The sequence below is a fragment of the Propithecus coquereli genome, unplaced genomic scaffold (assembly GCF_000956105.1).
Source record: "Propithecus coquereli isolate 6110/MARCELLA unplaced genomic scaffold, Pcoq_1.0 Scaffold122, whole genome shotgun sequence".
NCBI classification, from domain to species: domain Eukaryota; kingdom Metazoa; phylum Chordata; class Mammalia; order Primates; family Indriidae; genus Propithecus; species Propithecus coquereli.
The window spans coordinates 3842056-3858772 of record NW_012136303.1 but is presented as its reverse complement, the minus strand read 5'-3'; the positions used below and the strand labels follow the sequence as shown (position 1 = coordinate 3858772).

The window sequence follows — 16717 nt, the reverse complement described above, 5'->3', positions numbered from 1 at the left end:
GAACGACTATCCGTCCCCCTTCTGAACCGATCGCTGCGCGAGGCGGAGGACGGGAAAAGGAGGGCGGAAAACCTGGCCGCGGGGCACGCCGGGAAGTGTGGTCCAAGCGCTTCACGCAGCCATATTCTTCCGGAGCGGGGGAGGCCGGAGAGGCAGCTGGGACTACGATTCCCAGTCACCCTTTCGGTTTGTTTTTGTTCAAAAAAAAAAAAAAACCCACACTCCCCCTCCTCACTCTTCACACACACTCACACACACCCACGGCAGACACGCACTCACCCGGGCGCCGAAGGGAAAGCCGCGCCTCGCCCTCCCGCCCCGCCGCCAGTCCTGTCGCCGTCCCTCAGCAGAGCGGGAAAGCGGAGGCCGGAGCTGTGACCTCTGACCCCGTGGTTATGCGGAGCCGTCGCATTCCTTAGCGATCGCGGGGCTGCCGCCGTCGCCGCCGCCGTGGGCGACTGACGCAGCGCGGGCGCGTGGAACTGCTGCCGCCCCTCCCCCACCGTCGCCCTCGCGCCGGGTCTCGCGCCAGCCGGTCCCCGCGCGCCCGCCCCTTCTCCCCGGCCGCACCCGAGTCCTCGCGCACCGCCGCCACGCACCCCTTGCCGCCGCCGCCGCCCCAGCCCCGCGCCGCCGCCCCAACCCGCCCCGCCCGGAGGTCCCGCGTGGAGCCGCAGCCGCCGCCGGGGAGGAGGAGGATGAAGGACAAACAGAAGAGGAAGAAGGAGCGCACGTGGGCCGAGGCCGCGCGCCTGGTGAGGCGGGCCGCAGAGGGGGGCTCAGTGGGGGGTGGGCTCACCGCGCACCCCCCTACCGGGAGGGGGAGGGGCAAAGCCCTGCCCGCCGCCGGAGGGGGCGGGGCCACCCTTCCTCTAAGAACGGGACAACCCTACGAGGCGTTGGGTGGGGTGAGGTGCCCCGCCGGCGAGGGATGTGGCGCCTTTTTCTGCACCCCCCTCCCCCCCGGCCAAATTCCTGCGGAGGGGCGAGCTGGCAGGCCGGCTCCTCCCCCTCTGGGCGGCGGGGCCCCAGCTTCCCCTCCCCCACTATTTGGCAGCGTCTGGGGGTCTGGGGAAGCTTCGTTTATTCACCCGGGGGAGTTAGATTTCCGGGAAGGGTCGGAAGCTCCTCCTTCGCTTCCTGGTGGGTAATGGGGTGGTGCGTTTGACTCCGGGGGTGGAAAAGCGACCCCAATTTCAAGGACGCCAGTGACATTTTGAGCTTTCCCAATCTAAGCCATGTGTGTGGAGGGAAGCAAGTGATTACTCCCAGCTTGAACCCTCCGCAGTGGTTTTCAAACTTTAGTGTCCTGTGGGAGACACCTGGGAGGTTGTTAGAACTGCTCCTCCTAGGGTCTGTCTTAAGCTCTACTGAGTCTGAGATTCTGGAATAGAGCCTGAGAATCTTCATTTTAACCAGCTTCCCCGGTGATTCTAATGCAGGTGGCCCACGGACCACACTTTGAGAAACGCTGACTAGGGTGTTTTACTTCATAAGCTGGGCTGGAGATAGGCACTTTGCAGAGAACTGAAAACACTTTGCAAAGAATGTATGTTGGACAAAGACAAAGTGTCTCTGTTTGAAGATACTGCTCACTGAGGATTTAGCGAAGGAGAGAGTAATTTGAGTGTTTGAAGCTGACTGGTGAGGGAGAATGTGAATTTTCTGTTCGAAGCATCAGAGGATTTGTAAGTGAAATATCTTCCTTTCGGGTTTGCACCCACATAGCTAAGACACTTTGAGGCCTGTTCTTATAAAATTTGCTGATGACAACAGTAACAGGTTATACTTTTCCCAGAGATGTCACTTCTTCAAAACTGTCATACATTGAGGTTGTAGTACACATAGCATAAGGGTCTCTTGACACCCTGTAGTTATATATGTAATTGCTATAATTCACTTTTAAGATGAATGAAGCTCAACCTTTTAATTTTCCCTCTTACTGCGAAGTGAGTTTTCTGCCTCAAAGACGTTGTTCAAAAAAAGATGACTATGTGTTGGGGGTTGTTACAAACCTGAAGTACACCTTAGTACACCTTTTTCTTTCTTGGAGTCTCTGAAACCCAGTTACTGATTTATAAGAACTCAAGCTGTTTGGGCTACAGAATTTTTGCTGGTGTTCCGGATCCTCTTCTCTAGGCATTTGTTGCCCAGGAAACAGAAATAGCTGTTTTTCGTATGCTGAAGTTTTGTGCTTCAGTTTATTTATTTTGGTTTGGCATGTGAAATCTCAAGATTTCCAGTCCCTGAATATTTTTTTTTTTTCTGATTCAATCAAAAGTGGAAACTTTGGTTAGTTTTCAGGATCTCTTGGAAATTTCAGGATTTCTCTAATTGTTGCTTCACCTGCAAATAAATTTAGGCCTGAAGTGGAGTCGGAGAGAGCCAAGAGGATGCACTGTCTTTCTCCTGGAGGTTGAGTCTTATGTGTTCATTGAAATTCTTCTCCGAGTTTCTGTTATGCAGGTGTTAATGACTCTGGGCACCCAAAGGAAATTTGCTTGCCAGAGTTTTACTTGTTAAAGGTAGGTGAAAGTACCTTTAAATCCTGGTTATTTATGTCTTGACAGAATTGTGAAGTGTATTTGTCTCAAAGCTCTGTTGGCTTTTACTAGTTGAAAGACTAGCAATTTGGGGTCTAGTGTTATGTTAAGCCTCTTTAGGTTCTTGAATTTACTGTGGTCTGAACTCCAATATTGAGCTTGCTATTTCTGTTTTTATCATTGGCTCAACTTCAAGCCAGATTATCAAAGGAAGTTATTTCTCTTCTTTTTCTTCTGTGGCTCCTCATGAAAAATAGTAATGTGATTAGGAATTATTTTGTGGTGCAGTTCTACATGTAAAAGAGGACTCATGAGAGTGTGGTGTGTAATTTTGAGTATCTTTTATGTGTTTTTTGTTTTAGAATTTTCCATCCCTTTGGATGGGACTGGTTGGTAGGTGAAGGGGAAAAGTCCTCTTTCTGTTTAAAATAAAATTGTAGCGCTGAGTGCTGGAGAGTTCATGAGAGCCCATACTGGACAGAGAGAAACTTGACTAGGAGTGAGTTGTAATGGTAGTGCAGTTAATTAGGTCACCTGTACACTTAGTAATCTCTTTGGACAGGTGAATTTAGAGTGCTTGCAATTGCAATCGTATTCACTTGCTTGGGGGCACTTCAGATTGCTCCCACCCTCAGATTGGTGAGTAGAGTGATCCTGGGAACCCTTTTAAAAATTGTTTTTCTAGAGAAAAGAGACTTCTGGAGAATTTCAGTAGAGTAGAGTACCCCGGGAGATTGATTTTTGCAGCTGTTAATTGTGTTGTTGAGAAATAGATAACTCTTCTTTTCAAACATTTTGTAGTATTGCCTTTTCTGGACGTAAAAGTAGACTTTAGGTGGTTGGGTGTGTATAAATCCTTCTGCTTGTTATGAACAATTTGTTTGGGAGAGTAGCCAAGGGGATTTCCCTTTAAATTGAGTACCCTTAAATGGATTCTCCCTGGCTTTGAGAAACTCTTCATTGCATGCTTTATCTTTTGCTTTGATTCGTGACTGACCATTCTTAACATCAAACATTTTTTTGCCTTTGAAGTAGAAGATACTTTTTTCTTTCTTTTTTAAAAAAAGACAGACTAGGAATAGAACACTGCTGAATTGTTCTTCTACTAAAAGCTGGAGGCATACACAGTTTTTATAAAAGTGAATATTGTGTATCATTTGATGTAACTTCCCTTTAGAGATTTAGTTTCCTCTGTCTTAAATTTTCAGGCTGTTCCTGACTGTTGTGTAAATAATTGGTAGATAATTTTTTAGTCATGCTTCTTTAAAAAAATTATCCTACAAAAATTCACTAGCTCAGCCCACACTTAATTAGTATCAGAGAAATGATATCTGTGGCAGTGAACATTAGTAACTTGTACCAGGGTTTATTGTAAGTCTGTTCAAGTCAATGCTTCCTATCTTGGTGCTTAGGTTCGCAGAATACAAAGATGGATTAAGATTTGCCCCTTGTCTGGGGATGGAGAAGGTCCAGACACATAAACAGAATTTTACTACAGGCATGATAAATGTTATCATAGATGTGTAAATTCTTAAACAGATATCCTAGTTCCTGCCTTTTGTCCAGGCATAATCACTAATAGTTCCTCCTTTCACTTTCAAGCGTCCTGGTTTGGAAGGTAACTTTTTTTTAATGTATGTGTCATTGAAACAATGGGAACATGGAGAAGAGACCCTTAACTCTATTTGGTGGAGATCAGGGAAGGCTTTCTGGAGGAATGTACTTTCTGAGCTGAATCTTGAAGGTTAAGTAGAAGTTAGGCCCATCACAGAGGGCATAAGCAGGAGCTGGTGAAATGAATTAATAGAAGAGAGTGTGTGTGTGTGAGGGAAAGTATATGTGTATTTGCAAAGTGTGGGAATTGGATAGAACTATGAGTAGTTACTGGAACATAAAGTTTGTGGAGTGTCAGTGTGGAAATCAGGTAGAGAGACAGAGACCAGATTGTGAGGGCCTTGTATGCCATGCCAGTGAGCACCTACTCTGTGCCAGGCACTGTAGGCCTGTGGCCTCCAACCCCTGGGCCACTGACCAGTACCAGACTCTGGCCTGTTAGGAACTGGGCGGCACAGCAAGAAGTGAGTGGCCGCAAGTGAGTGAATGAAGCTTCATCTGTATTTACGGGTGCTCCCCATCACTTAGATCACCTCATAAACTCCACCTCCTATCAGATCAGCAATGGACATTAGATTCTCCTAGGAGCGCTAACCCTGCTACAAACTGAGCATGCGAAGGATCTAGGTCGTATGTTCATGATGAGAATCCAGTGCCTGAGGATCTGAGGTGGAGCCGAGGTGGTGATGCTAGTGCTGGGGAGCTGCTGCAAATACAGATTATCATTAGCAGAGAGGTTTGACTGCACAATAAATGTAATGTGCTTGAACCATCCTGAAACCCCCAGGCTATGGTATGTAAGTTCTGTGGGAGTGGGGATGTGGTTTTGTTTACTGTGAATCCCTAGAATCATGTCTGGCACAAAGTAGGTATTCTACATGTTTGTTGAATGAAAGATGACAACAGTACGAGTGGATTTGAGGAGAGCAGGACTAGATGAAGGGATATTAATGAAGAGGCAGTTTTGTTGGGGTCTGGTAAGAGACTGACTTTGGCTCGAGGGACAGATGATAGAGAAGGATGATGCCTGCGTTTCTGAATTAGGTGACCAGACAGGCTGCTAACCAAGGTAGGGAATATAGGAAGAAGGGAATCTGGAGAAGAGATGACTTAGAGTTACTGATTAAATGAATTAGAGTGGAGCTGAATTAGAGTAGACCATCAAGCGGGTAGTGTGTGCAGCACAGAACTGAATATTTGAATCTGAAGTTTGGAGAGAAGTCAGAGCTAAAGGTAGAGATTTGGGAGTTACCAGAATTTAGGTAGTAGTTGAAACTGTGAAAGATGACAGTGTTACCCAAGGATAATGTAAAAATTGAAAAGGGAGAGGCTGAGGATGAGACCATGGGAAATAGAGGTTTTATTTTAGCACCTACTTCTCCAAACCTTGGCTTTCTTTAGTGCTAAGGGCTTATCTTCTAGCATAGGGAGTAACTTCAGTAGTAGTCCTGTCAGACTTCTTGCTTTACGTTTTGTGATGACGGTACTTGGTTGTTACAGTTAGTGGTTAAATGGACTGTAAGATGTTAGTTTGATTTGGAGTAACCTCAGTTGGTTGCACAGGTAGAGAAAGTACAAAGATAATGATGGTATTTTTCTTCCCTTAGAAGACTCACATTTCTAAAACAATTCAACTTCTTAAAGTGAGAATCCACTTGTGCACTAAGAAAGTATTGTCATGACTTAGTTATAGGTGATGCTAACATAAACAGGACATTCCACCTCTCGTTGTTTGCTTGCACCAGTCACACAGAATCATAGCATAATGTTGCCAAATGGCAAAATGTACTGTGGCAGTTAACACCAGAATTTCACAACACAATGGCAAAAAGCACCATTTAAAAATGAGTACTAATGATACTTCCTTAGGAAATAAAATTTGAACACATTTCCGTGTTAAAATTTATTGTGCAGCACTATATATTCTGTAGTTTAGCCATAGTAACAGCATCAAGTTAAGCAGTAACCAGCGTTACTAAGGTCTCACGTACCGTAACATGTTTGCCAAGATGTGTGTTCTTAGAATTGTGAATTAGAACATTTCAGCTAATTGCAGTAACTTTCAGTAACTGGAAATATATGTAATTTGGTTTCTGAAGTAATTTTAACTGTGGAAAAACTAAATTGTCACTAGTACCTCATAGCAGAACTGTAGCCCATAATACAGATTAATGGATATACATGGAAATTACACACTGAAATCAGGACATTTATATTTCTTCAGGTATTAGAAAACTACTCGGATGCTCCAATGACACCAAAACAGATTCTACAGGTCATAGAGGCAGAAGGACTAAAGGAAATGAGGTTTGTATTGCTCTTATTGCTAAACGTGAGGGTTTCATAGGACATGTGTCTTTCCATAGTTGTGTAGTGATACGAGTACGTGCACCTATGTCTATATCTGTGCTGTGTGTCTGGTGGTTAGGTCGAACTATCCACCTCCCGGGTTGTGTGTCCTCCGAGTGGAGGGTGGGAGTGGGTGAACATCCATTTGTTTTCATCAGAGGTACAGTGGCTTTCCCTATCTTTGCTCTCCCTTAAATCTTGTCATAGAGCTTGTTTTTGTGTAAAGAGTCAGGGCACATATTCTGTTGTACTATTTTGCAAGTTTCAGTAGTAGAGAAGGGGCAGACCCTGATAGGCTCTGTTGTGCCTATAATTACCCTTTTCTCTATGTCGTACCTCTGAAGTCCTTTTAGGATCAAAGAGAGGTGGTCTCAGCATAAAACCCACTGGCTTTTTTCCCCTCCTACTGATTCTAGCCGTTTATGATATGAATATACTGAATTTTGAGATGACCTTGATTTTCTTTTAATGTAGTTTTCCTAGAGGAGCAACAAGTTAGAAACACAAAAGGAATTGCAGGCATGAAAAACTAGTGACTGTCCTTAATCTTTCTCTCTTCTTACCCTTAACGCAAACTTTTTTTTTTTTTTTTTTTTAAATGAAGGAGGAGAGCACAAAATTCTTTTCTGGAACACAGAACAAATAACATATATTGTTGCTGGTCAAGCTTTAGGTGCTTTAATTGACCTTTTAGGGTCAAAAGGTCCTCATTTTCCAGTTGTCAGTTTAAACAGTCTCAAAGTGATATTTTGTGGGGAGGGAAGATTAGGATTGTCTAGATCACATTTATTTGACTTGTACTTGTGCCCTGTGTAGTCTTATAATTGTGCTTATTTTTGTTTTTATGGGCTATTTCCCATCATGCTGCTGTCTGCACTGCTGTTGGACCACTATCCGTATAGAAGGTAAATTAGTCCCTTTGGGACAGATGGAATTAAGAACTTTAACTTGCTTCTCCTTCTTGCTCTTACAGGAATTATGAAGCAGTCATGATGGCTTGTGATGAGTTAGCAGCTCTATAATTTGTAGACAGAGGTGTAGTGTGTAGGAGTTACAGAAGGACTTTGCCAGCATGCCATTCCCCCTTGTAGCAAAGATGCTGGCACACCCACTTGATACTCCAGATTCTGCACAAAGTTTCTTTTAGAGATTGGTTCTTGGTGAAAAATTTTTTAGCATCCAGTGTCTTCCAAAGCAAAATAAGTAATAGTTTTTTTAATGGCTTTTTTAGACTCAGAATTTATTTTTAACACTGAATAAATTAGGGCCTTTAGTTCTGAAAAATGCCAGTAGGCTTTAGTTAAGGTGTTTATATTTTTAAGAGAAGATGCACAGGTGAGTCTTGGCACTAACATGCTAGTGCCAAACCTAGTTAATAAAAATAGGCATTTGTCTATATTTTTGGCAGCTTTTCTATTTTAGATTCAGTAGGTAGCCTCTATCTCACTGAATGGTCACTGTTTTGTACCCTACTCTTGTGACAGGGACCATGAAACAGCTTAATATGCCATCTTTTTAGTTTACTGTTTAAGCATTACTGGATACTAAATTTACTTAACTTACATTTTGCATTCAGATTTAAATGATTGTTCTGGGGTAGATGTATTATAGAATAAAACTCATCCCCCCAGACACAACAGAAAAAAGCAAATGAAGTATTATTCCTTTTGCGTGCTTATCAGAATATACTTAGCTGCAAAAAAGGATTGCTTATTTTATCTGAACAGCACAGTTGATGATGTGGTCTTTGTGATGGTAATGATGTATGGCAGTTTCTGAGCATGATATGTAGGTTGAAATGTAGAGGCTAGGAAGCTCTCAATTTTGTTTGTAATAGTAAAATTTTATGAAAATTTTAAAAATTTTTGTTAAAATATAACATAACATCATTATGTGTTTTTTCTAAATTTTGGGGCAGTGTCATTCATATTCTCAAAAAGCACTAAAAAAAGTGTTAGATACGGCTTTTGGGTATCACATAACATCTCTTATCCCAGAGCTCTCTGAGTGTGATTTATGAATTTCATTTGGTTATTCTTTTATTACTTTCACAGTGATATTGTTGTCATGAGATCTTTTCTTCTATATTTCTTGCTCTACTTCTCAATTTGAGAATGAGTTAGAGGGATTAGGTCTTTGAGTAAGTAGGCAAATGGATTTGTATGATCCTCATCCATCCTTTTGTGTTTTATAGTGGAACATCCCCTCTTGCGTGCCTCAATGCCATGCTACATTCCAATTCAAGAGGAGGAGAGGGGCTGTTTTATAAACTGCCTGGCCGAATCAGCCTTTTCACACTCAAGGTAAGTAATATAAACTATTTTCGTGCAGTAATTCTCAAAGTTTTAGTGTGCATTAGAATCACCTGGTAGGTCTGGAATGGGGCCCATGAATTTGCATTTCTATTAAGCAGTCGGGTGACACTGATGCTGTTGGTCCTAAATGGCACTTTGAGATGTTCTAGTGTGAACAGGATATTAAGAATTGTTTAGTCATAGCATTTCTTGTCTTTGTTCAGCTTTGCTTGTCTATATCTTTGTAGGTTGTACAAAATTGAAGGGTAAGTATGCGTGGGGATGATTGCAAATGTGCCTTAATTAGGATTTTGTTGTAATAATGATGTGAAGGATAGATTACGAGGCAGCTAAAGTAAGACCTACTCTATGGAAAATAACAGAAATGTGAACATATTTGTGGAAATTCAAAAACTCATTAGCACTTACTAAGTGACACTAATTACAAAAGAAGAGAACCTAAATCAGGTAGAGTTCATAATAAAGCTTAAAAGGGTGAAATTAACAGACTAATTATTTTCTTACCATTTGTGATATATGTGGCAATTATTTAGACCAGAGGTCTGCAAACTTTTTCTATAAAAGTCCAGAAAATAAATATTTTAGGTTTTATGGACCATACTGTTTGTTTCATAACCACTCCAGCTCTGTCATTGTAGCAGGAAAGTAGCCGTAGACCATACGCAAATGAATGAGCATGGCTGTGTTCCAATAAAAAAAGCTTATTTATAAATAAGTGTTTGTTTTATTTATGAAAACAGGCAGCAGGCTAGATTTGACTTGGGTCTATATTTTGCTGACCCCTGATTTAGACATAAGATGACTTGCTGACTCTGGAGAAACTGAAAATTTGATGCTGACCCTTGTATTCTTCTATAATGTGTTTATAAATTGCAGTAGCCATTATACAAACATTTTCCTTTTAATTTTTTTCTTGATAGACTGTATTAATTCAAATTTAATTAAAAACCTGAACAAATACCAACTATATAACCTGAAGTCATGAAACTTAGTCTTTTAATAGTTTGGACTTTTTGTTTTTCTTCTGGTTTTGCATGCTTTTCTTGTAATTCAGCCTTGGGAGAGCCCCTGACTTCATAACCTAGCTTTGTAATCTAGGATGGATTTAAGCCCTCTTTTTATGGTGGTGTATGCATCCTCGACATTGAGTCAGTCCTTGATAAATGGTAGCCTTTATGTTATTCTTAGGTTCTTCGTCCTTAATTGCCTGTTACTGACACTTTTCTATTATTTTATATGTATTGTATATTATATATATTGTAATTATATGTAATTATATATAGTTATACATGCTATATATAACAAATATGCCTGTTAATGGCATATTTCTGTTTTAAAGAGGAAAGAGAATTACTTGTGTCTATGAGTACCTTGAGGGTAGGAACTGAGTTTTGTCTTTGTAATTTGGCTTTGGGCTGAATTCTTGGCAAACAGTTAATAAATGTTTGAACAGAATTACATTTCTTCATCTTAATTTTAATATATCATTGAGTAAATATTATTGTATGAACCTGCTGTGTGCTCGGGAATGTTATATTAGTCTGCACCCTGTGTCTGAGATGCACTGATTGAATATGTGCTTAGCACATCATCTCATCTGCCTTTGACTTTATGTTGCTTATTCTTCATAGCATCTTATTCATTAGCCTTGTGCATCTGAAAGCATCACCGCTGTGACATTTATTGTGTTCTTTTTGGGTTAATGGTTTGCTTGTGTGGTTCTTCCAGTTAGAATGTAAACTCCTTGAGGGCACAATCTATCTTACTCTTATGCACGGTATCTTATATCTTATCCACGGTATCCTATATCTTATCCACAGTACTAGGTACAAAGTTGCCTTCAATAAATGTATGTTTAAGCCGGGTATGGTGGCTGTGTCCTTGCAGTCCCAGCTACTTGGGAGGCTGAGATGGGAAAATTGATTGAGCCCAGAAGTTTGAGGATGCAGTGATCTATGATTGTGCCATTGTACTCCAGCTTGGGCGACAGATTGGGACTTTGACTTTGTTAAAAAAAAAACAAACAAAAAAAAAACCCACCACTAACAAATGGTATTTTTAATGAATGAATTTAGTGAATAATGGCTGCATTTTAGAACTTCATTAATCGTTTGACGTTTGATGACAAATACTGTTCATAATTTTGATGAAAGTATCCCTAGATATGCCTCTGGCTGGCATCTAGTGCATATCTCAGAACCAAAGTGAAGGATGCTGTGGCTTTGGTAGAATTTTAGCTTGGTTAATTATGTGTGTCTTTTGATGTTTTTGACCTATTATAAAAGCAATATATGCAAATGCAACAGAGAAAGTGAAAGTAACTTGTAAAATTCTTCCTGCAACCTAAATAATTTACATAAATATTTGAAAAAATTGCATCATACTTTCCTTATTACATTTGTTATTTGTTTCATTCAGTTAATATATTTTTTTTTGAGACAGAGTCTCACTCTGTTGCCTGGGCTACAGTGCCATGGCATCAGCCTAGCCCACAGCAACCTCAAACTCCTAGGCTCAAGAGATCCTCGTGCCTCAGCCTCCGGAGTAGCTAGGACTACAGATGTGCGCCACCATGCCCAGCTAATTTTTTCTATTTTTAGTTGCTTGGCTAATTTTTTTCCTATTTTTAGTAGAGACGGGGATCTCGCTCTTGCTCAGGCTGATCTCAAACTCCTGACCTCAGGTGATCCTCCTGCCTCGGCCTCCCGGAGTGCTAGGATTATAGGTGTGAGCCACCGCACCCGGCCCAGTTAATACATTTTGAACCACTTGCCATGACAGTATATATAGACAAAGCTTATTCTTTTTAAGACTATCGTAAGGAGTCTTGGCCAGGCGTGGTAGCTCACGCCTGTAATCCTAGCACTCTGGGAGGCCGAGGCAAGAGGGTTGCTTGAGGTCAGGAGTTGGAGACCAGCCTGAGCAAGAGCGAGAGCCCATCTCTACTAAAAATAGAAAAATTAGCTGGGTGTTACAGCGTGTGCCTGTAGTCCCAGCTACTGGGGCAGCTGAGGAAGGAGGATCGCTTGAGCCTAGGAATTTGAGATTGCTGTGAGCTATGATGATGCCACTGTATTCTACCTGGGGCCACAGATTGAGGCTCTGTCTCAAAAAAATAAAAAATAAAAAGCTATTGTAAGATTCTAGATTCCAGGTTATGAATATTTGGTAATTTATTAGTCTTTTGTTAAATGCCTCATTGACACCATGCTCTCTCCCAGAAGTTGTACAGGCATTTACTTTATTTTTATTCAGGAATGGATGAGGAAGGATACCAAAAATCTGAACCAACTGATTACCATCTCAATCACCTGAGAACTTAGGTCTGCCAGTAAAACACCTGATTCCAAGATGCTGTTAACTACATTTTTTTTTCCTTTTTTATCCTCCATTTTTTTATTTTGAAAAATTTCAAACCTATAGAAAAATTGGAGTACCATAGTTTCTTAGTCTGTTTTCAGTTGCTTATAACAGAATGCCTGAAAGTGGGTAATTTTAAAGAAAAGGAATTTACAGTTATGAAGGCTGGGAAGTCCAAAGTTGGGGGATGTATCTGGTGAGGGCCTTCTTGCTGATGGGGATTCTCTGTAGAGTCCTGAGGCAGCTCTGGGCATCAGATGGTGAGGGGGCAGAGCATACTAACGTGCTAACTCAAGTCTCTACTTCCTCTTATAAAGCCATCAGTTCCCCTCCCATGATAATGCATTAATCCATTAGCCCACTAATTCATGAATGGGAATCTGTTCATGAAGGCAGATTCCTTATCACTTGACTTCTTAAGGCCTCCCCTCTCAATACCACCATATTGGGGGTTGAGTTTTGGAGGGGGGACATATATTCAAACCATAGCACATAGTGAACACCCATCTGCATTCGCTTAGATTTACTAATTGTTACAGGTTTTTCACATTTGCTTTATTTTTCTCTACATATGTATGCATTTTTTTCAGACAGTTGAGTACAGACATGGCACTTTACCTCTAAATATTTACAATGTATGTTTTAAGAACAAGGACATTTTCCTACATAACCACAATACCATTATCTCAAGAGACTTAACATTGATACAATAGTATATAATGTATAGTACATGTTCAAATTTTTCTTTAGTTCCAAAATTTCTTTGTGGCTTATTTTTTAAAATCTTGCATCCAGTCAAGAATTATGCATTACATTTTGTTGTCGTGTTTCTTTAATGTAGTTCCCTTGCTTTTGTTTTTCATGGTATTGATATTTTTGAACAGTCCAGGCCAGTTGTTGTTTAGAATTAAGTACATTTTAAAGGACTAATAAAAATGTGGAAATCTTGGTTATTTCCAGAGTACTTTATGTTTTACTGCCTAGGTCATGTCTACTGTTCCAAGTTGCGGACCAGAGCTATTCAGTAGTGGAAGATGGAAATGGTGGGATGTTTTGCATAGTGGTCTACCAGGAGCTAGTTTGGTCAGCATCTTGCCTATAACAAAGGACAGGAAGACACCAATTATTTAACTCGTATTTCCCATTTTCGCTTTCGAAGGTAGTAGTGACATCTTTGAAATCCTTTGGCATTTTCTTTGTCTAAGCTTTCCTTTGTGTATTAAGAAAAGCTTATGTGCAGAATGGCTTGTTAGTTTTTTTGTTCCCTGCTTGCAGATCTCTTCTGGTGGGCGATCAAAGTCAGAATTATATTTTATCCAGGTAGTTGGCTACTTACTGAAAATAGTAGCATTTTTTTCCTTATCTGCAATTACCAAAGATTTACTGATAAGCTGGAGTGTTTCTGGGCATGCCACAGGGTTCCTTCTCTGATAAAAGTTGTTCTGGTTAATGTGATGGTACACATTGGGTATCCCTTATCCAAAATACTGGGGACTAGAAGTGTTACGGATTTTGGATTTTTTTGCATATATAATGAGGTATCTTGGGGATGGGACCCAAGTCTTAAACATGCAGTTAATTTGTTTCATATATAACTTATACACACACTATATTTTTAATAATTTTGTGCATGAAACAAAGTTTTGACTGCATTTTAACAGTGACCTGTCACATGAAGTCAAGTGTAGAATTTTCCATTTGTGGTGTAATGTTAGCAAAAAAATGATTTTGGAGCTTTTTGGATTTTTGGATTAGGGATGCTCAACCTGTATGTTTGACACTTTATATATAGTTGCATGTATCAGTACTCAAAGCTAGTCCTTGGATGGACGGGATTGATGAAATGTATGTATCTTTGCTTTGAATTCTTGATTCAAATTGCTTTCCTTAAGCTATTCTTGAAGTCATCTGTTATTGTTGATCATTGCCTGGTTAGAGGTAGGATTTATATTGTTTTTTACAGTTGGGATTTCCTGTTGACATAAGACTACTGCAAACTCCTTTGTAGTGTTCTACATTTTTAGGACTTTCATGTTGAAATAGTGTGGTTTTGTGACAAGCTGGTTGAGTCACTGGTGAGTTTAAATTGAGTTGGTGGATAATCATTTCAGCACTCTCCGTCAGGCATAACTGCAGTCATCTCAACATTATTCAGTTCTGTTGTTGTATGGTGCTCAAATAGAGATGTCACTTATGGCTGTTTGTACTTTATTATACCAAATGTGGTGATATAAAGTTGAGCCTTCAGGGTCTTTTTTTAATTAAGAAGCTCAGTAGAATCTTTTTAATGTATAGACCATTTTAAAAGTATAAAAAATATCTTGGTAAAAGAAAGAGATGACTACACTTGAGGTATCCTACCATTAAAATCCATAGTTTATGGGCTGTGCATGGTGGCTCATGCCTGTAATTGCAGTACTTTGGGAGGCTGAGGCAGGAGGATTGCTTGAGGCCAGGAGTTTAAGACCAACCTGGGCAACATAGCAAGATCCTATCTCTACAAAAAATAAAATTAGCTGAGTGTGGTGGGACACACTTGTAGTCCCAGCTACCTGCGAGGCTGAGGCAGGAGGGTTGCTTGAGCCTGAGAGTTTGAGGTTGCAGTGAGCTATGGTGACGCCACTGTATTCTAGCCTGGGCAACAGAGTGAGACTGTGTCTCAAAAAAATCAGCCCACAGTTTGCAAATAAAAGAAAGGAAAAAGCAGTGGAGGAAGAGAGGGACATAATTATTATATTCTTACACTGTTATTTAAATAACCAGAATTAAAATTTTTGTGTACAACTCCACACTTAACATCAATTTCAAAACTATATTACCAGCCTGGCACAGTGGCTCACACCTGTAATCCTAGCACTCTGGGAGGCTGAGGCAGGAGGATTGCTTGAGTTTAGGAGTTAGAGACCAGTGAGAGTGAAACCCTGTCTCTACTAAAAATAGAAAAATTAGCTGGGTGTTGTGGCAGGTGCCTATGCAGCTATTAAGGAGGCTGAGGCAAGGAAGATTGCTTGAGTCCCGGAGTTCAAGGTCAGTGTGAGCTAGGCTGACACCACGGCACTCTAGCCTGGGCAACAGAGCGAGACTCTTTCTCGAAAAAAACCAAACCAAAACAAAACTATATTACTATGAAATACCAAGAAAAGAACAAACAGAGTAAGCCTGGATTTAAATACAATGAAATAAAAAAAAAACTAAAATAAATAAATAAATAAATACAATACAATAATAAAGCTTATTATTTGAAAGGCAATATCAGAACCCATTTTGATTTTTAATAGGTACATAGCAAAGAGAGTGCTCTTTTTTTTTTTTTTTTTTTTGGCAACAGAGTCTTGCCCTGTCACCCTGGCTAGAGTGCAGTGGTATCATTGTGGCTCACTGCAACCTCCATCTCCTGTGCTAAAGCAATCCTCCTGCCTCAGCCTCCCAAGTAGGTGGGACTACAGGTGCACACCACCATGCCCGGCTAATTTTTTCTATTTTTAGTAGAGACGGGGTCGCTCTTTCTTAGGCTGGTCTCAAACTCCTGAGCTCAAGTGATCCTCGTGCTCGGCCTCCCAGAGTGCTAGGATTATAGGTGTGAGCCACCGGTCCAGCAAGATTGTCTTTTTTAAAAATGCAAATCAGATCATGTCACTATCACTCTCCTGTGTGGCCCTTGCTTACCTCTCTGATCTGCTCTCCTATCACTTTCCACTTGGTCATTCATTATACTTCAGCCACTCTGGCCTTAAGTCTGTTCTCAAACACCCCAAACTTGTGTATACTTTAGGACCCTTATACTTGCTAGTCTCTGTGCCTGGAAAATTCTGCAGTTTCTTCTTGTCATTTGGTTCTTAGTTCAACAGTATCTTTTTAGTGAAGCTTTCTCCTACTACTGATCTAATTCTGCAACATTATTATGGCTTTTGTTTGTTTCATATTCCTATCAGTATATCAGATTACTGTGATTGTTTGGTTACTTGGTTATCATTAGCTTTTCCCCCACTAGAATGTGAGTGCATGGACTTTGTTGTCACTGTATCCCTGTATCTGGTACATAATAGGTACTTAATAAATATTGGCTGAATGAAAAGTAAAAGATAGTATTACCAAAATCTTAAGCCAGCTAATTCTCCATGTATTTCACCTCACTTTCATATCAGTTTTTGTTATAGAATTTGCATATTTTGGGTTATTTTTTCTCCTGCCCAGCAAGTTAACTTTTAAGAACTCCTTTTTTCTTGCCCTCTTTGGAGCAGTTCACATAAATCTGTGAAAAAATCTGCTGATGTTAGAAATAAACCTTTCTTTCACAGGCAATGGCTGTAATCTGGGTTTTCTTAATTGCTGAAGGAAGAAGCTGAACCATTAGAAACAGTTTAAATATTTTATGTACTTTATAGATACCATATTACTTCTTTTGGAGTTTTGAACTTTGATCATCTTGTTAGAAAAGAATTTTTCTGTCTCTTCCTTAGTACTGAAAAGAAAAAAAGAATTTTTACTTTCATTTAAAATGGTAGGGATATTTTTAGACAGTGTGTTCTGTAGTCT

At 40.4% G+C, this 16717-nt stretch overlaps 1 protein-coding gene across 2 annotated transcripts in view; it reads left to right on the top strand.

Moving 5' to 3' along the window:
* Nucleotides 1-253: 253 nt before the first annotated feature.
* Nucleotides 254-16717, top strand: part of ASXL1 (additional sex combs like transcriptional regulator 1) — a 72257-nt gene continuing 55793 nt past the window's right edge. Inside the window, exons 1-4 of one of the 2 annotated variants that reach the window (XM_012637708.1) lie at nucleotides 254-755; nucleotides 6382-6464; nucleotides 7409-7411; nucleotides 8701-8809. In XM_012637708.1, coding sequence (XP_012493162.1) covers nucleotides 699-755; nucleotides 6382-6464; nucleotides 7409-7411; nucleotides 8701-8809 — 252 coding nt within the window. In that variant the 5' untranslated portion in view covers nucleotides 254-698. The remainder of the gene's footprint in view (nucleotides 756-6381; nucleotides 6465-7408; nucleotides 7412-8700; nucleotides 8810-16717) is intronic. The other variant, XM_012637709.1, reaches the window with a different exon arrangement.